The sequence below is a fragment of the Lutjanus erythropterus genome, chromosome 16 (assembly GCF_056507025.1).
Source record: "Lutjanus erythropterus isolate fLutEry1 chromosome 16, fLutEry1.hap2, whole genome shotgun sequence".
Lineage (NCBI taxonomy): Eukaryota > Metazoa > Chordata > Actinopteri > Lutjaniformes > Lutjanidae > Lutjanus > Lutjanus erythropterus.
In genome coordinates this window covers 31,384,801-31,409,722 of record NC_139332.1, presented here as the reverse complement: position 1 = coordinate 31,409,722, position 24,922 = coordinate 31,384,801, and the positions used below count along the sequence as shown (strand labels likewise).

Here is a 24,922-nt window from a genome sequence, read left to right as displayed (position 1 = left end):
AAGTATAAACATCTTCACATTATGACCAAATGACTCACTGACTTTCTTGAATTGGTGCCATTGACTTGTTTTGTCCACTAGCTGTAGTAAAGAGAACACATGTCTGTATGCACTATTTATCAAATAATACTGAATAATACTTAATCATAATAAAAAATGAAAATTAATCAACAACAACCTTATTTCTTAAGAAAAAAATTCTGCATATAGCATCACCAACATGAAAGATTTGCTGCATTTCTCTGTTTCATATCTTTATTTGGGTTGTAGATGATTGTTTGGACAAAACAACCAATATGATGATTTAAAGTTGGGCTTGGGGAAACTGTGATTGGCATTTCTGAAAATATTTAAACAAGATCAATCAAAAACCAAAATATTTAAATCATACACTCCTACTCTACTCATGTCCTGGTGTTGAAAGTGTTGCTCCTCCTTCTTCTTGCTAATTGTTGAAGTCGGTCTATGTAATGTTACAGTGTTGAACGTTCATATTAAAAAGTTTAAAGCCATGAGGTTACCTAATCCTTGCTAGCACAAAGCTCAGGCATCAGACTAACTACTTTCATTATACGGTCATCTGTTCCAGGCACAGCACACCCACGAAGCACAGGGACATGCCCATCAACCCACTCAGTTTGTTATTCGACCGCTCTGCTCAGTCAGTCAAGTTTTTGGAGGTTGTTCAGTTTGTCTCGCAGAAAATGCTTTTTTTGGTTGTGAAGGAAAATTACATATTTTATGGTTTCCACAGTCCTGGTGGTCCAAAGCTCCTGTGCTTGAACAAAAAATACCAACACGCTCTCAGCTAATACAATGGCTAGCTGCATGGCTAACTGAGCTAACTAGCTCATGGCAGCTACATTTAGCAGTAGATGGGGATGGGCACCGAAACCGATTTCTATACAACTGATATCTAACAGATACAATGCAGATTTCAGTGCCTCATTTTGGTGCTACCTAAGTGCCCCGGTAGGCTTCCAGAAGTTTGCCAATCAAAGGAAAGTGGGCTAGAGGTGCTCATTTCAGAGGATGAACCACGGGCCAGTATAAGATAAATACAATTTTCTTCAACTGTGAATCGTGCAAATCTACTCTAGTGGAATCCTAGATTAAAAATATAGAGCTGCAAAAGGAGGAATGGAAAAAGATTCCTGTTAATGCAACAATCTGCATAGTTCTAATGCAGGTTGATTAATATTTTGTCGTATCTTGATCCAATTAAAGTATTTTGATTGGTCAAAAGCCTGTGATGACTAGCAATTTCTCGTTATATAAAGTTTTACCTTTAATCTTCGCATACTTTCTGACTTTCTTTCATACTTTCTATAAACTATACTTAAAACAATTAAGTAAGTTTACATGCACTGTTCAAAAGCCAGACTACCACTGACGACTGCCTTACTGGGGACTGTGTTCTCAAACACCATCTACCACAATAATTGAGGTGCAAGATGGTGTTTGCATATGCTTGAGATAAAAGAAACACCAACAACAACACAGAGGGAGTACAGACATTTCCCATGCTCCAACAGTACCAAGAGACGTTAACCACAAGAGAGGGGAAAAAAGACGACACGGTATCAAATTTAGACCTGTGTCCATCACCACAATGACAAAGCTAACAAGTTCAAAACGCCTTAAGGGTGGAGGCTGAACATGATGAAGTGGGTATGTGTGTATGAGAGAAGGAGACAGAGAGTTTGTGTCTGTGGGAAATGTTAAGTGAAACACTGAGCGAGCAACATAACTGTCCGTTAAAGAAAAAAACGCAGCGTGATTCAGCAGCGTGTCAGGCATTTCAAAGAGATGTGTGACTCAACTAATCACCATCTCCTGATACACCACAGGAGACCCTCACACACACAGACACACACATACTCTCTTACCTCATGGTCTCTGGAGGTATGAGCAAAAGGAAAGGATGGATACAGACCTCCTCAAAGGCTCTGCAAACATTGAATGTCACTATTCATCATACACACACACACACACACACACACACACACACACACACACACACACACACACACACACAGCCGTGCACTAAGCCTAAGCTAATGTTACGCTCAAGATTTTCTGTTTAACTGTGCAAATTAGTTTCATTGGCATGATGGGAAAGGAAGAGCCTGTGAACACAAACAAGCGCAACCTCCTCACCCTGAACTCAGTCAGATTCTCTCATCTCTCACACAATCAAGCTGATATCATAACTGCCTCAAGCCAATGACAAACACACTGTGTACTCCCACATGCCAAATACCCTAACCAACCAAATGGAATTAAGAAGAAAGAGATTAGGGAAAAAAGAAACTTCTGCAAGACAGATTTCAATCAGATTCTCCAACACATCCCCGCATTACTGACATACCACCACTTCACATACACGCATTTGCACATAACATCCATGTAAATAACCAGCAAAAAGAGGTCGATCCTACCTTGAACTCCTGCAGCTGCTGCTTGATCATCTCCACCTCTGTGCCGACCATGCCCTGTGCATTCAGCCCCTCTTCGGCCCTTCCCAGCAGGCCTTGCAGCTCGGCCACCAGCCTGTAGAACTCCTGAACCCTCTCAGCAGCGTCCTCGATCTGGTCTAACCTAGCCTGGCCCCGCTCGCTCAGCTGGAGAAAAGGGAACAGAAATACAAGAATCATGACTGGGAAATAGGAACTTCCCTATGTAGTTTGGTTAGAACACTTTGGATCAAGGTATTAGAAATTTTAAGTAGTTGGTTTGGTTCAGAAATTTAAGCCCAAAATTGTTTTTGTTGGGGGACCGATCCCAAATACCAAATATATCCAAGTCTTCATTTTCGGTTATTATTGTGGGTATAATAACTGTCCTTTGAGTTATTTTAAGACACTGGTAGGGAACAGAGGGACTGGAACTGAAAGAATGGGTTAATGCAATGGTTGATATACCATACTATGAAAATATGCTTAGTTGAATAAGTGGTGATCTGGAGGAAGTATCTCCCTCGGACTGGTTCTGTTCTGGACTTACATTTTAATGTAAAACAGGCCTGAATGGACATGGATTTGCTCTGTGATTATGTGTTCCTGTGATATGATAAATGAAGACATGATTTCTGTGTTTCTTTGGGTCATTTTTTCCCTTCTGGATTTCATTTATTTTTTCTCTGGATTTATGTACTGGAGTTGGCCTCCATAATATAATATAAAAAATGTGCCTTGACAATGTCACTTGGAACTAGCCAATGTTAAAACCAAATTCAAACAACAGCCACAATCATCATCTTCCGTCTCCCTCACCTTGCCAGCCTGGCGGCTCAGAGCCTCCGTCTCCCTCCGGAGAGCCAGGAGGTCAGGGGAGGAGCCTTCTCGTCGCAGCATGGTTGTGCATTCCGTAGCATGGCTCTCCAGCTCCGTCCTGAGGTTGGCCAGACGGGACAAGAAGCCCTTTAGGGCATCGGCCTGAGATGCCAGTGAGTCTGCGTCGCGTCCGACGGGGCTGAGGGAGTCCAGTTCATCATCAAGGTCGGCGAGGCGAGAGAAGACATCACGCACGTGAGACTGAACCTCGCCGACGCCCTGCAGCCGAGACTCCAGGGAGGAGCAGCACTGTTCAATCTGATGGAGGGAAAAGATGCAGAGAGGTGGACAGAGGAAAAGACATAAAAGGTGTTAGGGGAAACATTTCATGAGGGGAAGAATTTCATTATCATCAGTTCGAAAGTACAAAATTAAACGTCTGCCTTTCAGCTGAAAGTCTGTCCATCTACTCAAGCAGCATTTTGGCCACCCTTTATTCAAGGTGTCAGACCAAATCAGAAAAAAATGAAAATCCAAACTAAGAAAGTGGAAGATGAAGATTTTTTAGTTGATTTTGAGCGATGAACAACGCTGTGAATCAAGGTATCAATTTAATTCACTGCATTGAGACAAATTCCACTTTTCAGGAGCCCTTTATAAATCATAAACAATTTCAAACACGTTATAACATTTTTCATACATCAATGTGGGCTTGCTATTTGGGAAGATCCAGTTTCTGCTTGGTACTAATTAATCCTACTAATGAGTTACTGATATTTTTAACTTGCAAAAAGGGAGCCTCACTCTAAAGAATAAAACAGTGCATGCTGAAAATGTCACAGTAAACAATATTTCCAAAGTATTAGTGTATGAATTTGGCAGTCTGATACGATGCTTGTTATTTATTAATAAATATCTGATGAAACTGACAGGTATCAATGCTGCTGATGGAGAAGATGAAATAGGCTAATTAAGCAATGAATTCTGAGGCTTAATAGTACAGACTGTTTCTATTTTTGTCTAATGTGTTGTAACAGTTTATTAATATTTTCTAAAGTGTTTACAACACAGTTAATAACCTCATTTTAAAACATTTATAAATCATTGTAAAAGTTTGTCTTATTGGAAATTGATACCAAAATTTCAGAACAAACCAGAAAATTATCATGTAAAAAGGACAGTGGTGGTATTTGTGTGGTACAAAAAGATTATCTAATCAAACCACAAATGAATAATTCAAAGAGGAGCCTGTGTGGTAATATTCTCCCTGTCAAAGCTGAACAAATCACTGGAACAGAGCAACATGTAACCGAACCAGAAAATGATGCAACACAAGAGCAAGTAAAAATAGACTTTGTCAGTGTAGGTGCAAGAAAGAGACAATAGAAGAAGCATTATCTAAGAGTTGATCTGCATCATCTCCTCCAGCACAGCAACTCTTTTCTCAGCAACAATGACACATGACAGATCAATATTTTAAAAGATAAACAAAACATCTTAGTGAATGTGAGAGTAGTGCAATGGTTTCATATACAGTTAGAGCTCCTGTGATAGATGTAACCTTAAATGGAATATTTGGAGGCTGGATTGCAGAAAATAGATGCGATACTGTGGGTGCTGAATTCTCAAAGCTCTAGTTTACATTTCAAACTGTGATAAAGTGTTGAATGTCCACAATGACCATATATGACTACTGTAAGTCAAATAGCCAAACTCTTCTGACAGCTATAGCAGCTCTGCTCTCTCTCAGCTCACTGACACTTGTCTGCTAAGCACCCACACACACATACTGAGCAGTACACACACACACACACACACACACTAGATCTGACACCCTCTCACACACTGACCCTTGGTATAAATAGGTCCACTGGTTGTACAACTTCTTTTCACTCCAGATGTCATAAATTGTTGAGGTTACATTAATTCAAAACTGTTCCGGGACCTTTCATCTCTGTCTTCTTTTCATGTTCTGCTGTTTTGCCAAAGCTACCTGCTGGGTGGAGGACTCTGCACTACTTTAATATATGGGTCAAGTATATTTTGGACATTCACAAGCTTTCATTGGCAATCTCGGATTAGGTTTGGGAGAAGGAAGTCCTCACAAAAAAAAAGTCAACTCAAAGAAAGTTAAATACAATGTTGAGTACTGACACTGTGGCGTGTGGGGTTGAGACTGCAAGCAAATCACATTTGTTTCTCTGGTCAGATTCTTAAGACATACTGTCCACACTGTTATTTGCAAGTGATCTGATCAAATCTGTGTGTCCAGACATTGTCAACTTATCTGCCTGGGTTGCTGTGGTAACAATGTAAGGCATCAGCTGCGCATGAGCTTTCAGATTCAGTAACTGCTTCGAAAAGGAAGAACTGGTGATTCTTCCAGTACATAACACATAAAACAACACTGCATACCAGCCATTAACTCACACTTGGTACCATACAGACCAGTGCGTAATTTTTCAAAATAAGGTTAATATTTTGTCAGAGAAAATACAGAAACAATATAATAAAATTTATAATAATAAATTAATTATAAAATAATATACTTTTGTTTTTGTCCAGCCTCCCAATAACTTTCAGGATGTGATGTTTTTAAATGTTTGAAGAGATTATTCATGTTGCTGCTGTGTGACATTTTGTTGCGACAAACAGTGCATCCTGCTGTTTTTATATACATGTGAACCACTCTCTCACAAATCTAATTCGCACAGTGCACACTCTGTTCTCATGTCTTATAGGTTTCCGCAGTGACATTGGCCACCTAAATAAAAACATTAGGGCACAAGCATTATATAAAAATATGAAAACATTCGAGCTAACAAAAAACAATGACTCCTCTCCTCACCTTTTCAGTAACGTCATCATATTCTTTCTCCGTCTCTTTGGCCTGCTCCTGAAGCCTCTTGGCCCCCTCAGTAGTGCCTCCTGGTGTCTGTGGGGAGTCCTGAACCAGCCCCTGGGCCAGGTCTCTGAGGTAGACCACCTGAGGCTTCAGGGACCTCAGACTCTCCTGCTGACTTCTCAGCCGCTCCAAGCTCTTAGCACTGCATGCCTGAATGAAAGAGAAGTAAACATGAATAAATTATGTCTTTATAATGACCATGTATTTTAATATCATCAATGCTCTGTTGAGCACTTTTTAAAGAAAGATAACAATGTTTTTCAGTACCTGTGGTCCCAAAGCCTCCTGGACTTCAATCTGGTGCTTGGCGGCCTCCAGCCTTCTCTCTGCAGCCTGTCTGCCCTCTTCAAACTCCTTCAGGCGGCCAGCCAGCTCCTCCAGTTGGGAGGTGCGGTTATGGAGTCTCTCGCCCAGTTTGTCCACCCTGCGGTTCAGCTGGGCCTTCTCGTCTCGTACCTACAGAAAAATTTGTTCATCAGTTGAGTTTTCTTCATTTCTTTAGTTTTATAACTTAAACTCATTAATGATACTGACAATAATACAATGACACAGTGAAACGCACCCAAATGAGCTAAAGAACAGTCAAATAATTAAGCTATGAAGCACAATAAAGACAATCAGCAAATGAAGCAATATTTACACATACGCTGCAAAACAATAACCTTGAGAGTAGAAATCAAAACCTATAATCAGTAAAATGTTGTACCTCTTCCTCCCCGATGCAGCATTGCTCCAGCAGCTGATCTGCTGCAGTGTTGAAGACCTCGAGGAGAGGTTGTCGTCTTTCGAGGTCCAGAGATAGACCTCGAGCCTTTTGCAAAGCCTCATCCAGAGCCGATGGGTCCAGTGACGGCTGAATCTCTCCATCTTTCTGTTCACACTCTGCTAACCATGGTGAGAGCTCGGCCTTGTGTTGCTGGTAGGTGTCTGCCTTGCTCAGGGTGGTCTTCAGTCTGTTTTCTCGATCTGAGATTCTCTGGTTCAGCCCCTCCCAGTCCTGCCTCAATGAGGCCAGGCGAGATTGCAGGGCAGAGCGTTCATCTCCTCCCGCGGGCAGAGTGGCGAGCAGTGACACTCCTTCGGCTTGAATCAGCTCGTAGGAGCCTCTCTGACTGGCAATCCCGCGCTGGAGTTCACCTGTCTGTGCCAGTAGGGAGCGGATGGCCTCGGGCTGACAGGGCAGAGCGTCGCTGGACGATTCTCTGGGATCTGCCTGCTTGTCCAGCCAGGAGCGCAACTCCTCAAACATCTGCTGGAACTGCTGAGTGGATGACAGGGCGGTCTGGAGCTGAGACAGACCGTCAGCTAGAGAAGAGAAAAGCACAAGCACAAGGAATTACAAACATAAACACTGAAAAACCATTTCAAACAAAAAGTACAAATAGGACTAGTGGAGCGTTTGTTGTGTTTATTTCAGTGGATTTGTTAGTAACATTTTCTTATAATCAAAACCATATTCCCATTACAGCTAAAAAGGGATCAGATTTGAAAAGGAATATTGTTTGACAACTTCAAAATGTTAATAATCAATTAATTAAAGTAGCATGTTAACTCTGTATAGAAAATAACAAGCAAATAAACCATAATAAACACACCAAAACACTGGGTCACACAAAACCCCAAAGAGTGCAGTTACTTTATCAACCACATAACCTCCACAAACCTGCACGCTCCTCTAAACTCTTCAGCGGCCCGCTGACACTCTCCAGGCGTTTACTCAGCTCTTCCTTCAGGTAGGGTTCGGCCACGATGGCGCTCAGCTCCTGGCAGAGTCTCTCAGCCTCGGCCAGCTCAGTCCGCCGTCTCTCCAACTCTGAGCGGATCTCTCCGGTTTCCTGCAAGCGGCGTTTCAGCGCCTCGGGCTGGGCACTCAGAGAAGCCTGAGCATCCAACCTCTCACTCAGGGCAGAAACACTGGAGGAGAGCTCTTTGAGCAAAGCCTGAGCAGGAGAGGAGAGGGGTTAGAAAATTACTCCATCATGGTGACAATATAACAAAAAACTCTCTGATCACTCTACTACTACATGTACCTGGTAGCGTTCACTGGTTCCTTGTGCTTGGTCAATGTGGTTTGACCTCTGACTCAGTCGGTTTGTCAGGTCTTCCCACTGCTGGGAGATGGAGCCCAGCTCAGACCGCACCTCTGCAAGGTCCTTGGGGTCCTGAGCAGAGTCACCAGTCTGGGAGAGGATTCCTTCAGCGGACTGGGTCAGCTGGTCAAACTGTGGCCGCCTGGTCTCAAACTCACGCAGCATAAACTGGAAGAAAGAGAGGTGAGAGCATATTATTCAGTAATGTGATCAGGAAAATATGAAAGAAAGCAAATCTGATTAGCAAAATAAGAAGTTTAAAGGTGTTTAAAACAACAGAGAGCCTGAAGATAACCTTTTTAATAACTGTTTAAAAACTTACACAGTACTTAGTAATTTTAATTATACCATGGATGCCTTAATTAAGCCAAATCTTAAAATACGTTCTTATCTTCAGCTTGCTTTCATGACTGAAAGGTATTTGAGTCTCAAAACAAGAGACAAACAATAATTGTTGCTCATTCAGTTCTAAGGTTGGGTGACTGGATGAATATATTGGTGACTGGCTGAGTCCATCTGTGATTTCTGTTTTTTATTTTGCTAATTTTATGGTCTAAATGAGTGAGCTGCTGCTCAGTGACACACACTGATTCAGCTGCAGTCCACACCCACTGAGTGAGAGATAAACAGCCTGTATAGACAGAGCATTTTCATATCTAATGTGGTGAATTGAGGATTTACCACCAAACCAGAGTTGGTGATTGTTGAAACGGTGGACAGACTAATCGAGACGGTTTTGGTAAGTTTTATTTTATTTTTCTGTCAAGTTGGAATGAAGTGTGTGTGACGCGTTAACATGACAATCATGAGCTTGTCTTCTTCGTCTCCATCTTGTGACCTTCTTGGATGTAGCAAATGTCCGAAAAGTTTGTAACATAGCGAACTCACTGCTCACATAAATCTCCCAGCTGAGGGGGGAGGGAGCGACTGCGTGAATATATACTGTCAATCACCGGTTGATGGACTGACGTCGGCCGGTTGGAAACTGTATCGTGACATAACCCTATTCAGTGCACACAATTATTAATAGACATGAGCTGTTTTCATTATTCTTGCAGTTTCTTGATGAATTTCTCCTTCTGCTGGATTTTCTGTATTGATTGCCGTGTGTGTGCATAATGAGATAACTGTTGTATGTTTTTGCGGTATCTTTGTGATAGTTCCCACAGTCTTCTATGACATACCTGTACTTGTTGTTTCTGTGTGTTGAGCATGTTGGGGTCGATGCTCAGCGGCCCCAGCACGCTCATCATCAGCTCCTTCTCCCTCAGCCACGGACCCAGCTGATTGGCCGCAGAGGCAAAGCTGCCCAGCCTATCGGCACAGGTCTCCAGCTCTGTCTGCCTCTGGGCTGCAGTCTGATTGGCCGTCTGCCAGCGGGAGTCTGGGGAAATAACCAATCGAGACATGAGTGGGAGAACCTATTATGGACCATATGCAAATTGTTGATGATTGTGCATATTTCCTTCTCGGGGGGAAAAAAATTATCTCATTAATTTGAGCAACACTGAAGTCCTGTGACAGAACAGTTAAAAAATGAGAGGCTGGAAATCTAAATTATATCAGTGATGGCGATGAAACCAAGCTCCTTCATTTAAATCTGACTCAATGTGAAGAACACTGATGAAACAATAAGACATTTTTCTTTCACTGTCCCTCCTCCTACTTATCCCGTCTCTTTCACCTTCTCTGACTCATGTTCCAGGCATCCAGCAGTGTGCGTGTCTGAGTGTGTGTGCATTCAGTCCACATGGCTTTGAAAAGGCATTATGAAATATGAAATATAAAGGCCCCCTTCTTGGATTTCACCTTAAATATTTCTGTCTCAGTTACCTCATAGGAGGCCCTGGTAAAAATATCAAGTATGAGAGCGAACAAATAGCTCTGACAGGAACACTTCCCACTCTCTCCCAGGATAATATTGATCTTGGTTCTTCACCATCTCTACGAGAAATTATTACAGATTCTGAGGCACGGTGCCACTTTCTTTTTAACCAATGGGATGTAATGGGTTACATCTTTCAGGCACATATATACAGTATATAGTCCATTTTTTCCACATTTCTCAATACACTTTATTAGCGCTGCAATGATGATTAGTCGACTGAAAGAAAATTTAATTGCCAACTACTCTGATAACTGATAAATTGTTTTATTTTCAAGCAAGAATGTCATAAAAATGCTTATTTCAGTTTCTCAAATGTCGGTATTTAAGGCTTTTCTTTGCCTTTCTTTCTTCTTTTTTCAATTTTGACACTTTATAGAATAAACAATTAATTGATTAACCATGAAAATGATCATCAGATTAATCGATAATGAAAATAATCGTCAGTCCAGTCATCCAATTTTCCTCCAGCTATTTCTGCGTGAAATCTTTCTTGCTAGGACACAAAAGTATTTCAAAGAGCTCTCCATTGTTTCAAGTTTTTCCCCAGGATTTTGCCCAGATACAAACAAAGACTAATAAACTTCTCTTCCAAATATTTTCATTATCTCTTCAGAAAGTCTTGCCAACATGCAAAAAATATAGACAAGCCCAAAAAATATGAAAAGGTCAGCCATTTGTTTAAACACACTGGTCAGGTTTTGTTTTGTCACTTCAGAACCATTCTGAATACATTTCAGTTACAGAGTCGCAAAATATCATCTCATGTTCTTCCAACAGAACTCTCACCAGGACGTGTAAATAATCTTAGCCTGGCTTTTCCATGTATCATTCCAAACATCCTCAGATATCTCCAGGCCTGATTCTCTTTCCTATTTCCATTTACTTTTAGCAGAGTAGAGCAAACTTTATCGTCCCTGAGAGGAAATTTGTCTTGGGTACAGTGTTGCAGTCCACTGCCTCACATAAAACATCACAAAGACATGAGAAGTGTTTGATACAATACTAAACACTCAAATCATATGAAAGCATCATAAAACATAGATACATTTGACACTGACCACAAGACGGCTTAAGAAAGAAAGTTGAGCGCCGTATTTCTTTTACCTTTTCATGTCAAGTTAATGTATTTACCATTTTTATTCTTTTATTCTCTCATTATTTATTGAAAGGCCTGACAGTCATGAGGTAACATAAACTGTCCTCACAGATCACATTCGTCCCTGAGGCGGTGTTCTTTCTCTGTATCGCTAACTTGTACATGTTACCTCCACGTGACTCCCTCAGGTTCTGACACAATATATACTTTCTTTACAATGGCTTTTCCCACACAGGTTCCTTTACTTGTAAACTCTGTGCTATAACTGCTGTACAGTATCTCTATGCCGTTGTCTCATGCCATGTCTTTAGTAACATTTAGCTCATCATTGTACTTTGGGTTTTAGCTTTGGGCATCTGTATTAGTTGAGGCAGAGCTCTAATCTATCACATTCTGTAAGAGGGATGTCCCATCATCTTGTCATATGTCCTAATGTATTTTTTTTTTCTTCTACAGCACATACCTATCTCTTGCAGCTGCTGTTTCCAGCTGTCTGCCTCAGGAGAATCAGGATTGTCAGCAATCAGCTTCTTCAGTGTGCTCTTCAGCTCCTCTACCTTCCCCGAGTGCTCGGTCAGCTCTGAGAGCAGGGCCTGAAGAAGAAAAGGAAGAAGACCATGAGAGGACTTAAAGCAGCAACTTAAAAATACTACATCTATCCAGCAAGACAAGCACACATTAAATTAGATAAAGCAGAGATCATAGTTTCAGTGTTTGAATTTAACAGACATATCATTTGCTGCAATTTCCAAAACTGAAAATGGATATAACATTTTTCATCAATATACTTGGTGAAAAAGTGTTCACCTACACAGAACATACACACTAAATGTCCTTTACCTTGTTCTCTTGGGCCTGGGCGCGTACCACCTCAGGTCTGGAGGGGGAGGCGGTCTGTCCCTGTTTCAGGCTGTTCTCTCTGTCTGTCAGCCAGCTCTTGAGCTCCTCAGTGCCCTGCCGGGCCTTCTGCCTCAGCTCCAGCGAGGCCTGCTGGCGACCAAGACGCTCCTTCAACTCCCCGCCAAGTGTTTCATATCGACCGTTCACATCAGATACAGCTACCTGGAGCTCTGTCAGGTCTGAGGACACAAAAAGAGAAAGAAGACATACTGCTTAGCATACAGCAAAATGGAGGCTATGAGGTAGATACAGAAATAAAAAACAGAAGGTGAATTCTCTCTCAGTTTCTTTATTTGTCTGTTCGTATTCTGTCCTTGTGCTACTATAACACCGGAATATTCCCTCTGGTGGATCAATAAATGATTATCTTATCTTAATTCCAGGTAGAATAAAGTCAACAGATGTTCTATAAACTAGTAAAGTAGGCTAATAAGAACTACAGTTGCTGTTAGCCAACAGGCATGCAGTGCAGGTAGATCAGGGCAGTTTAGATAAATGACAGATGCCTGATAGATGTTTTTTTAATTGAACAAATTTGCCACTGACAGATGTTTCGCATGGACAGACAGCTGACAGACGACAGGACAGTAGAGGACACAGTAAAACAGAAAACAGTGCTTTAATTTGTGAAAGTGGCCATTATCAGACAACCATACACACCAATATAGTGGAGCTATGGAGAGCAATTTAATTGGTGTTAATGTTTATCTGAGAGACTCAACGTAATAAAAAAAGAAGAGAGAAGAAGAAGAAGAAGAAAGAGAGAGCTAGGGGTGTAGCTCACCTTTACAGGTGTGAATGCCATTGACACTGCTGGGGCCTGATGAGCCATTGATTTGAGGAGCACCTGGGAGAAAGACACACACCTGACTGAGACAGTGGCCCTACAACAAACTCACGCAGGCACGGTCACACACAACACAGGACCAGTGATGTACCGACATGTTAAAAAATGTGGTCACATTTAAAGTTCTGAGCTCAGCAGGAGAACTGAGGACAAAAGCCGTGGAAACAGACGACAGCGCTGAGAAAGACATGGAGCATACCATAGTCTTTACATAACACAGAAATTTAATGGATGTGTTAATAAGCAACACAAATATTTATTTTATTTTCAACCTCTGCTGTGGTTTGCAAACATTTTACTGCTTCCTCAAAATTTATTTTTTACTAAACTGGGTATATAAGAATGACTAATCATGGACATATAGAAGGCAACACACCTCTATGAGTGACTCTATATAGAATCTCTATATGAAAAGCATTTGTTCAGTGAAGCCATGAACACTATGTACAAAAGGTCTGACGCCTTCTATTTATATTACTCTAAACAATAACTTGCAAAACTATGATGAGATTGAAATAAAAAATAAATAATAATCACATCTTAAGTGTAACTAGCTTAATATCTTAAATAAAACTTTATTATGCACCACATAAGACTACACAGAATATACGACAACGCCTCTCCCAAATGCCAGTGATGTAAAACCTGTGCTGCAGATTTACTTCATATGCTTTGAAATTACTCGTCTATGGAAGAATTTTGGAAATATATCGTAAGAATAACTTCAGATATTATAAAACCTGAAATTCCATCCAAGCCTAGGATCTGGATCTTTGGAGACGTACAAGGATTTAAAGTGAACTATAATAAAAACAATACTTCATATTACTTCCAGTTACTGCCGGGTAAAAGGATATTTTGCAAAATTGGAAATCTGAACTTCCTCCTTGGCAGAGGCGACACTTGAACAAATTAACATCCTATAACACACCTGAAAAGATCTTGTATTGTGTAATGAGGAAACCAGCAACGTATGGAAAAATAAGGGGCTCTTTTCTGGCCTCACTACCATCATTACACCTCATTGGCTGGTGAATTAGGATGGAAACTATTCTTCATGTGCTCCCACTGTCTGTTTAATCGTGCAATATATACTTTATTAACATAGATTAAGACCTCATACCTTAAATGATTGATATGTATGTGTTTATTTATTTATTTATTCATTCCAATTGTGAACAAAAGGTGGATTTCTTTAATGCCAGGGCTGTGAGTGGGAAGTTGGAGGGAGTATTTTGTTTTTTTTGTCTGTTTGTTACATTTATTTGTAAATGTAAAAAATGGCCACTTTGTCTCAATAAAAATAAAATTAACAAAAACTGTGGGTCTATAAAAAGAAAACTGAACACAGATCTTTTACTGTCATCCTTCCACCCATTTCGACCCAGTACATTTTCAAATATGAAGTTAACAAGACTGACTTAATCTTTGCTTTCTTGTGTTGATTTTTTTTTTTTTTTTCAGTTCTGTTTTTCTCTCAGGTCAACTTATTTTATAAACCCCTCTGCAATTTTTTCTCCCACCTACAACATCTGTAAATCTCAACTAAATAGTTTGCAAAAATGCTCTCATGAGGAAAATAAGTCATTTCGGCTGAGGGAGAGTGGGAGAATTAATATGTCTGGCAGCGTCTCCATCCCAGTTCTTACCAGTTTTGCTCTGGGGAGCGGTGATGTCGATGATGAGGGATTCCAGCTCTGAGCCTGTCTTGTTCAGCTCCTGAACCCTCGATCGCTGTGACTCCCAATCGTTCAACAAGTCCTGCAGGCGTAATGCACACAGATATAGTGGATTCAAACAGCATGATCCATACATGCTTTCCTTTTGTTCATGCATAACCACAGGATGCAGAGTTTGCGTATGTATATTTTGTTTCTAAATTATTAGACACACACACACACACACCTTGAGATGTTGGACTCTTCTCTGCAGGCCCTCTGTGTTAAGGCTGGCCTCTTTGGACGGCAGCTGGTCCTGTGCTGTCTGAAGCCACCTGAGGAGGGAACCAGAGAGGCCGCGGAACTGGAGCAGCTGCTGCTCACAGGCCTGGATAGCAGCAAACCTGTGAGAAACAAACACAGACGAGAGGGGAGGAAGAAGATAGAACAGCAAGAGAAGGAAGCAGTGATAGAGAGGATGAGGAGGAGTTGCATGAATGATGAATAAGGGAAAGGGGAGATGAATATTCAGCTTTAATTACATTTTTATATTTTCAAGACAAATGAAAGCAATCATATAATCTTGCTTGGGCTGATTATATGCTCTAAAAAAAGAAAAAAAACTGTGCACTATCGACTGGGATAATTCAAGGTCCACACCGACCAGCATTAACGCAGCCTTGACCCCCATCTCTTTGTGTGTGATCTGTCTCGGGCTAAGACTGGAAAAGTGCTGACTGCCCGTAGACAAAACAGCTCTGAGCAGTCGTCTGGCATGGAGCAGTATCATTATCATGCTGCTATTTTCTCCCCCTCGGGATTCGGGGCTGGGAGTTATCCGAGTAGGCCGTTTATAGGACGGACAATGAGCCATGTCCACTCTGCTTATATTAGCACCCAGGCCTGCTCGACAGCTCACACTGGCCACACAGATACAGTATACAACACACTGTACAGTACGTGTAAAACAACTGCCGTGAAACATCATACAACAGTGATGTGAATAATTCTTGACATCATGTACAGTATGTTCTATGAGTGCTCTCAACAATAAGGTTACCAAGATGATCATCTATTCACACCTGTGTTTTAGATGACATATTTTTACCTCTTCACATCAGGACATATTTAAAAGTGTCCATTTAACAGCCTATATTGGTTGTTTTTATGTGACTGAACTCATGTATAATGATATTTTTAAATTCCCAGCCCCCTTCTGACAGGCTTCAAGCGTGGCTGCTCACTGATACGACGTCAGACAGGGTAGGCATAGCAACTGGTGCTCCATGAAGGCTACAAATTTAGAAAACAAATTTTGGAAATGCCACTGGCGCAGTCTGTTCTGCACAGCCACTCAGAGCAGGCCTGACGCATATGATCAAATCCTTTAAAGTTTGACTCTTCCTGTCTCTGAAGGTTATCTGGTTTGTTGTCAGTCAAACTTGAACTGACCCCGTTCATATTTACCATACCATCACAAACTAGACAGCTGAATGACAGATTCTTAACAGCTTTGTATTTGCTGCCCCCTTGTGTAATTTATGGTCAACTGCGTGAATGGCAAGAAAAGGATTAAAAAGATTTAAGTCGTTTCCTACTGAAAACAATTGAAAAAAATGTATTAACTTCCTCAGAAAACATTATTATTATTATTATTATTATTATTATTATTATTATTATTATTATTAATTTAAGAATGATTGTTGAGGTTTCAAATTTATGGCTTCATAAATTAAACAGGCAATAAAGCTCAAGATAGTCCAAACTGTATTAAATGTTGCCATAATTCTGTTCCAACATACCTTCAAGTGTCTTGAAAATACCCTGAAATTCCTAATTCTTAAACAGTCAATCTTATTTGTATTTAACTATGATTCCAATGAATCATTTTAGGGATACTGCAGACATAGAACGATTATTAGCTGTAATTCATAAAGTAGAGGCTTGGGAAATACTCAGTAGTTATCTTCCAAACCCACACGTTATCTAGTGCCTATGTTTTTGTTATGTTTAATATTTTTACCTTTCATTGACATTGGCTTCCAGTTGGGTGAACTCATCGGACACCCCCTTGACATTATCCAGTAAGCTTTGAGTGTTACTGAAAGCTTTTGATTGGCTGAGCTCAGTGCCGAGGTTGCAGAAGGATTTCAGCTGACCACCTTCTTGCTCCAGCTCGGACCTGACCTCCTGAGAAAACACACACACGATAAAAGTTACTTAGTTAGATTCTATGGTGTACCTCATTTCTTTCTATCATGTTTAACATGTTCTGGAATGACAACAAAGCATCCTTATCCTTGTCCTTATCCTTATCCAAAGGTATGGAACTGACCAACAGTATAACTAGTCCATTGATATCCTTAGCAGCTTTAAGAGGTCTTAAAACCTTGAAATCATAATCAATGAGATCATGCAAATGACCCATTTCTAAAAGTCTGACCCATCTGCTGACCTCAATAGTCTGTCTGTAGTCGTCCACGCTGCGGTCTGGCTGGCCAGCCGGGCTCAGAGCCTTCAGTCGGCTCTGGGTGAAGACCTGAAGGTCTGTCCCCAGCCGCTCGTAGCTCTCGAGCCTGGGCAGCAGCCCTTTGAGCTCAGCCTCCCTCTCAGTCTGGCTAGCCTGTGCTGCAGCGTAGCGCTGAGTCAGTTCATCTAAAGAACCCTGGAGGCCGGAGGCTGTGGAGGCATCAGAGCTCTGAAGGAGTTTGGAAACAGAGTCCCGTGTTGCCTCCACGCTGCCCTGCCTGGAGAGCAGCTCCTGGCGAAGTTTCTGGGGAAAGAACAGAGGAAGAATTTGGGTTTTTAGACTTAGACTGTAATCTTACAATCACAGACAATTTTAACTTGTTTTTTGTTTTTTTTACTGGTGTGTACCTGGTTCTGGGTCAACGCGTCTTGTACAGCCTGTGCAGTGGGTTCAACTGGTGCAGGATTCAGAACCAGTTTGTCTAGCCAGTTCAGCAGACCCTTCAGGCCTTCTTGGACGCTGACTGACTGGGCCACGGCTGTCTGTAGCTGTTCAGCCCGTTCTGACACAGATGCAGAGAGGGAGCCGAACCTCTTCTCTAAACCATCTGAGAAAAAGGAAAAGGCAAAATAAAAAACATTAACTTTTTAATTCACTCGTCATTTTACATCCATCAATTTATATCTGTTGTAAACAGTGTAATCTGAATGTGAATTTATGAGTACTTGTTTTGACATAGAAAATTCACAAACTGAGACAAAACACACAATCTTGGAGCAGAGGACTATAGTGAAGACTAAGGAGGACAGATTCACCTGCAGCACAGAGGATGTCAACAGCTTTCAGGGAAGGAGACTCATCTGTGCTGACCAGATCTCTTCCCGCTCTCTTCACCTTCTCTAGCTGAACCGAACGCTCAGCCAGCTCATCCTGCAGCAGCTGAAGAGACAGGACACAGTTATTGTTGAAATAAAGTCTTTCCCAGAGCTGACAAGAAATTTTAAAACTAACTAACTAACTTCCCACATACTTTCCATTTTAGCATTCCACTCTTTCTCCAGAAGTTAATTTCTTGACTCAATTTAAACTTTTTGGACAGTACTCAACATTTAGAGATGACTGTCACTGAGCCCAGATCACGAACAATATTTTTCCATACTCTGAAAATCATTTGTGCTCTTTTTTCTGCCTTCTCTCTCACCTGTACTTGTCGCAGTGTGTTCTGCAGGTTCTGGGGGTCGGTCTCCCCGCTGGGCTTTGCTATGCTTTGGTTCTGTTCCTGAGTGCTGAGCCAGGAGTGGAGGGAGACAACCTCATCCTGGTACTGCTGGTACCTCTCCAAAAGGCCGGACAGACGGCCGCCCAACTCTGTAGACTACACACACCAACCAAAGAATTTCAGTGTAAGAACTAAGTAATCAAGCACGATTTATAACAATTTCTAGAACATATTCTCACCTTGGTGTGTAGGGTTGTGTATCTGTGGTTAGCATCCTGCAGCTTCTCAGTTACCAGCTGCTTGGTGCTCTCCATTGCTGGGTCAGAACCACCAACTTGCTCCAGAGCTCCTTGAACAGAGTCCAGAACCTTCTGACCCGAGATGGAGACAAAGCGCAGGTCCGCCTTGTGGCAAATTACATCCTCAGCAAGCTGGAATTACACACAGTTTTATAGGTCAGCTGGGGACAAATTTGTGCAGGTATGTAAAGTACATCTACTGGAAAAATTAAATTTTAATTGAAAAAAAAAAAAGCGTTAATGGAAAGCATGATCAAGACCAGCAGGTCGCTAGTTCAAATTTCCAGAACTGCTGGGAAAAAACGTGTGAGAGAAGGATATAAAACATTCCAAGTGTGATATCAAGGGACTCTTAACAAGAAAATTATCCTAAACAGTTTCAGGAGTTTCTCAGGGGCTCCCAGATGAGAATGTGTGATTGTGTGGGTGTAAATCAGAGCATATGGATGGATGGAAACTGAGCGTGGAAACTCAGTCTTCCATGGATAATTAAAGGTCCAAAAAGCATAGCTGGTCAGTATGTGTTTGTACTCTGCTATAATGGCCCACATTCAGTGGGTGAAATTCACTTCAAAGCACCTGAAACCAGGCCGAGGATCAAACCAGACTAAGCCAAAATAATCCAACTGTGGAGCCACAGTGCCAGCATTTTCAGACTTGCAGTTACAGTGCAACATGCACCATCTACAGGCAAGAAAAGTAACAGCATCAGCAGTTTGAACCTGCAGGTGTAGACATGCCAGTGTGCCCCATGAAGAGACAAATAAAATAACAACTTCTGCAATTTTGAAACAAGAGACTGGAGACAATGACTCTTAAGACTGTCATTTTGTTGGCATTTTTTGTAGTTGTTCTAAACCTACAAAACTGGGAAGAGCGCAGAGTTCACTGTTCCAGGGCATTCTAATCAGATTTTAAGAGCATGAAGCTATTCATTTCTTTGCATGTAGGCATCAATGACATGTCTCTATCTGCAGGTCTAAAGTGGCTTGGGAACCAGATGAATCCGCAGACTCATATTTTATATGTCTGCACCCCCTTTCATTCAGACACATTCCACATGTTCTAGATCTGTTCAGACCAATTACAACATTTTATCTAACGTGAGACTGGTTTGATACAATGACTGTCCAAAGGAGTGCAACCTTATTGGGCGTTGAGGCATTTTTCACAAACCACCAAGATGGCTGCTGCTGATGTGAAACGGTCCTTTTTTGGAACTGTTAAATCATTCAATTATGTTATTAATAAGGTGTGTATTTTGTGCACCTTTCTGTGCTCCTCCAGCCTGCCCTTCAGTCCTTGTGCATCAGTTTCTCCTTCTCCTAGGGAACGGAGCTCCTGTTCACATTGTTCCAGCCAGGTACCTAAACTTCCATGTTCTTGGAGGAACTTTGACAGCTCATCCTGCAGAGACTCAGACTTCCTCAGACGGTCCTATAAGAAATTGTGTACAGCAGAAGCAGTGAGTTAACTTAAAAAAGAAAAAGAAACAAGGGTGAATATATAATGGCCTCATTTCTCTAGACCACTAAAATAATGTCTTGCCCATTTTGCCTGACCCGATTAAATTTTATTCTCATAAAATTAAACCAGAGCCGGTGACTGGCACCCCATTAAGTTGAAATAGATTAAGGTCTTAACACACACACATCAGTGTTTATTTTGAGTACCTGGCAGCTCTGCAGCCTGTCCTGGTGCTGGGCCTGCAGCTGATCCAGGGCAGCTCGGAGACGCTGCTTTTCCTCAGGAGGAACAGTGGAGTCTGGCTGCTCCAGAAGGGAGCGAGTCTGCTGTGTGATCTGGAGGAGCTGAGCCTGTTGAGACTGGAGCTGCTGAAGCTCCGCCTGGGAGAGAAGTCACAGGTTAGAGATCATAACTTGGTTACATTGTAAAATGTTTAAGTCAAAATGTGCTACACATAGAAGAGAGATTCTAACCTGTAGCATCTCTGTGTGGGACATCACAGCGCCCTCTGGCTGTGAGAATGGTGCATCTGTAACAACTTTGGCCACTCCAGATTCAACTCCTTTCCCACCTGGTTGGTTCAAGGAAGACAACTCATTCAGCAGAGAGTCTATCTGGCCTTGGGTCTCCTGGAGCTCCTCCTCAGCCTTCGCCTGGAGGAGAGAAGAGGAAAAGAGGATGAATACAAAAAAAAACTACATAGTAAACTATGTAATAAAATGTTATATGTATATCCATAACCACTATCATCTCTTTACCCTCTGCGTGTTCTGCTGTACAGTGGTGTTGATGGTTGTGTCCAGCTCTGACAGTGACGTGTTTGCTGAATCTGTAAGGGCGCTGTACTGCTCCTTCATTTTTGTTACCGCTGCCTGGAGGTTCTTCCTCTCCTCTGGGCTCAGACTTTCTCTTCGCTCTGCCAGTAGCTCCTCCGCAGAGCGGATAGCCTCAGCTATGCCCTCCTTTTTGGTTTGGAGGTCCTTCTGTACTTCCTGGAGAGTGAAGGAAAACAGGTTTGATTTGGTCTTAGAAGTAAACAAGTTCACCCAGTTAATAACAACAGGCCAGTGTCTGAAACTCAGTAGGGATTAATGAGGCAAAAAAAATACTGAGTTAAAATGCCAATATTGGAGAATAAACAAACTGAATGTACTGTGCGTGTAATTATAAACATCCATCTAATTTGTGTGATTTTGGGCGTTGGGGTTTCGATTCTTTTCTCCCCTCAAATATGTTTAGAATATTTTCTGCAACACATTAATGTCAAAAAAGTTATATCTCAAGTTATGTGTAAAGTATAGCATAAATCCAAGAAATTAAAAAAAAAACTATAAATGCTTGAACAATGCAGTTATAAAAAACAAAACTAACATCAAAAGAAAACAAAAATAAACACAAAATGTACTCATTGGTTATTTGATAATACCAATCACAGTGAAATATGAAATTCACATAATATATAACACGTAGACAGAATTCTAAAAGATAAAAAATAAATTAGTCCCAGTTATTTATTTATAAGCATTTATTTTGGAATATCAGCAAACACAAACCCCTGAGCATTAGCAAAAAAAAAAGTCACCAAGTTTTATTGAATTTGACAAGTGAACCATTTATAGTACACCTATCTAGATGTGGAAGGAGATGAAAGTTTCATACCTTTAGCTTTTTCTGCTTCTCTTGCAGGACTTTCACATCACCTGACTCTGCTCCTGCTTTCTGACTCGCCAGCAAGCTGGCAGCTCCAGCCAACCACATCGACAGACCTTCAAGTTTCTGAGAACATTCGGCTTTCTGCTGTTGAACCACCTGAGAGAAATGCATGAGCAGAAAAGGAGGAAAAAAAGACCCACAAATAAAAGAAAATGTGAGGGACGCTGATACTGACAGAAATTGGTGATAAAGAGTTATAAACAACTGTATCATTTGACAGGAACAGACCATTTTGCATTTTTTATCTAACCTGAATATAGGAGCACACTAAATGCACATTTGCGCCTAAACAGAATTCTTTTGTAGTGCACACTTTGCCAAGCTTTGAGCAGATTGTGTCCAGAGTTCACACTTAAACACACACACAGGCAGACATATAGACACACACAGAATATCTTCACATCAACATGTTGGTCAAGCAACAACAATACACAGAGGAATCAAACAGGTTTGTTTATTTGCTGTTTTTCCTCTTTCTCCTCTGTACTCAGGTGAGAAAAGAGGAAAAACAGTGAAGCATTGTAGCCAGCGAGGCCTTTCTGCTATCAAATCTCTAGCCTTTACCGCCGTGACACAAGCGATTTCCTTCAGTGGCAATCTGGAACAGCAAGGCAAACAGGTTAATAAAACACGTTATAGAGACATGCAGAGTAGCTTGCATAAAAAGCCTGTGTGGTAGTGGTAAGGGTGGTGGTATTGTCCATGTCAAGTGGCAAAGCTTTTGCAACAAGAGAAGCAGTGTGGTGCTATCAAGGTATAAAATGATGAGAAAAGTTTTAAGATGATGTGTAATAGCACTATGAGTTAAACTGTGGTGGAGGTTAGCTAGTTTCTACTTTCTACTCAGGTTTGACATGATTTTATAGAATGTGAGTGTTTATCAGAACAGTACTAAGATCTTGTGCAAAGAAGCATGGCAACGATTTATAGCATGACAAATAAAGCTGTGAAATATAGTATATGAAAGATAACTGCATTTCAAATGTATTAGTGAGAAACAGCGCTGCTTTTCACACCAATCCGACTCAATCATCTTTTCCCAAACCTCTCTCTCCCTTGCATTCTGTCTTTCTCTGTCCTTCTCCTCTTCTTTTGCTCTCTCTCTGCGCTGCCGCTCCTCCTCCCTCTCTCTCTGGGCTGAGAGGGCGTCAGCCCAGGCCTGGGCTTGGCCTGATGCTTGGTGGAAGGCCTTCTGGAGCTGCTGGAGCTGCCCCAGAAGCTGTCTGCTCTGCTCAGGAGCAAGATCCTGAGCCCGCTCTGAGATGAACACCTGAATGTCAAACGCCACGTTGTTCACCTCATTAGAGCGAGCCATCAGAGAGGACTGGAGCTCCTAAAGGAAAGAGATAGAAGAGAATGGAAAGTGTTATTCCTTCATACAGTACCAGAGGGCACTGTAGAGCAAAAAGTTGAACTCTGCCCTCAGGTAGGAAACCCCAACAATGTATCAACTCATCTTCTGTTTAAGAAGATTGAACAGATTGAATCAGAGATCCATATGTTTACAAGATTTAATAAGACTGGGTATTGTCAGATGATTCTTGTCAGCAGGATTACAGAAAAACTATTGGCTTGATTGTCATGAAACTTGGCGGAAGGGTGTAGCGTGGGACAAGAAATAACCCATTAAATCTTGGAGCATATTTGAATCATGGAGCAGATACACTTTTATTTTATTTTAATTATTTTTCATTTTCATGAACTTTACAAGATACAATAATCGCAACACCAATGTCTTTTCACATGTGTGAAAGGCATGCTGCAATATACAACACAACATAACAGCCACCTCAAACATCACTTAAGAAATAAATGCAGCAGGTACATAAGAAACAAGCAGTGTTAAAATTTTCGTGACTTTTCCTTCTAAGTTGATGCAAGCATGATTTGCATAGTATGAAAGTCTGGACTCTTGGTCTTGGCAGAGGGTTGCGCTCTCTGAGTTTAGTTTCTAGTTTAATTAGCACTAAGGATTAATGTTGTAATTTACCAAAACTGTAGTGTCAATGCATTTTAAGCGTAACATAATGTCTATGTTGTATCATAATACAATTTCACGCATTCCTTCAAAAAAACAGCATTATTAAAAAAAAAACATTTTAGTTTGAACAACTTGCCTTGCAAAGACTCAGCTGCTGTGTGAGATGATCGCTGTCATCTCTCTCTGCCTTCTCCATTTTTTCCATCCCTGCCATTCCTCCATTCATCTGAGCCTCTGTGTCCCTCAGCCAAGAGAGCAGACTCTCCACTTGTCCTCCCAGCAACTTCTGCTCAGCTGTTACCGCCTCCTGAGAGAGAAATGTCAGAGGGATTAAATATTGCTGTTGAGTACTATAGCCTTGTCCTTATGTTAGTCAAGTAAATTCAAACATCTGCAGACGAAAGAAGGAATTCTCTGGACCCAACAACAAACGAGACACATGCTCCATTCTGGTTTTCTTAAGACTACTTCTTTTACCTTATATGAGGCTCTATGGTCTCGTAGGCTTTGCAGAATGCCCTCAGAAAGGGCTCTGGCAGCCTCATACCCTCGCGCCAAGCTCCGCCCATCCTTTTCAAGGGCCAATAGGAGCTGTGGAGGAACATCTTTGGGTTGGGGCTTCAACAGCCGCTCAGCAGCCTCCACTTCCTTGTTGATCGAAGGCTCCAAGTCACGCAATTCAAGGTCCAGAGTCTGAAAGGCCGATTAGGAAAAGAAAACAAGAGTTTTCTTGATGCTGTTTGGTAACAGACTAATCCTTAAATCAGCTTTTTTTTGGTCTCACACTGGGAGCCAAATGCACAAGTGAAAAATAATTTAACCAAAAAAGGAGCACAGATGTGGGCCGGTGTGAGAAAAGCATATCTTTTCCAGGTAAATATACATATTCTTTCACCTCAGTCTGCCTGATGATGTCGTCCAAGGCGATGAGGCTTCGGCCAACAGACTGCTGTTGCTGCTGTTTGAGTCGGACCTCAATATGTCTTACCATGGAAACCAGGGCTACAATTCGCTGGTCATGCTCTAAGCATTCCTGACGCATCAATGATGACTGTGAGAACAGAAAAACAATAAAATAAAACATTAATTATATTCTTTATTTTAATATCTATTA

General features: G+C 41.4%; 1 protein-coding gene across 1 annotated transcript in view; it reads right to left on the bottom strand.

Moving 5' to 3' along the window:
• macf1a (microtubule actin crosslinking factor 1a) overlaps positions 1-24,922 on the bottom strand; it is a 261,734-nt gene that overhangs the window by 67,943 nt on the left and 168,869 nt on the right. The window contains exons 37-64 of the mRNA XM_084739932.1: positions 24,704-24,859; positions 24,286-24,501; positions 23,945-24,115; positions 22,873-23,160; positions 21,774-21,923; positions 20,873-21,106; positions 20,588-20,767; positions 20,321-20,494; positions 19,917-20,084; positions 18,588-18,779; positions 18,331-18,504; positions 17,945-18,068; positions 17,537-17,736; positions 17,115-17,432; positions 16,683-16,849; positions 14,907-15,063; positions 14,651-14,762; positions 12,939-13,001; positions 12,095-12,333; positions 11,718-11,847; positions 9,455-9,654; positions 8,211-8,438; positions 7,844-8,120; positions 6,887-7,485; positions 6,448-6,636; positions 6,124-6,330; positions 3,276-3,593; positions 2,442-2,624 (exon numbers count right to left, since the gene is read on the bottom strand). Of these exons, the coding sequence (XP_084596058.1) occupies positions 2,442-2,624; positions 3,276-3,593; positions 6,124-6,330; positions 6,448-6,636; positions 6,887-7,485; positions 7,844-8,120; positions 8,211-8,438; positions 9,455-9,654; positions 11,718-11,847; positions 12,095-12,333; positions 12,939-13,001; positions 14,651-14,762; positions 14,907-15,063; positions 16,683-16,849; positions 17,115-17,432; positions 17,537-17,736; positions 17,945-18,068; positions 18,331-18,504; positions 18,588-18,779; positions 19,917-20,084; positions 20,321-20,494; positions 20,588-20,767; positions 20,873-21,106; positions 21,774-21,923; positions 22,873-23,160; positions 23,945-24,115; positions 24,286-24,501; positions 24,704-24,859 (5,814 nt within the window). The remainder of the gene's footprint in view (positions 1-2,441; positions 2,625-3,275; positions 3,594-6,123; positions 6,331-6,447; positions 6,637-6,886; positions 7,486-7,843; positions 8,121-8,210; positions 8,439-9,454; positions 9,655-11,717; positions 11,848-12,094; positions 12,334-12,938; positions 13,002-14,650; positions 14,763-14,906; positions 15,064-16,682; positions 16,850-17,114; positions 17,433-17,536; positions 17,737-17,944; positions 18,069-18,330; positions 18,505-18,587; positions 18,780-19,916; positions 20,085-20,320; positions 20,495-20,587; positions 20,768-20,872; positions 21,107-21,773; positions 21,924-22,872; positions 23,161-23,944; positions 24,116-24,285; positions 24,502-24,703; positions 24,860-24,922) is intronic.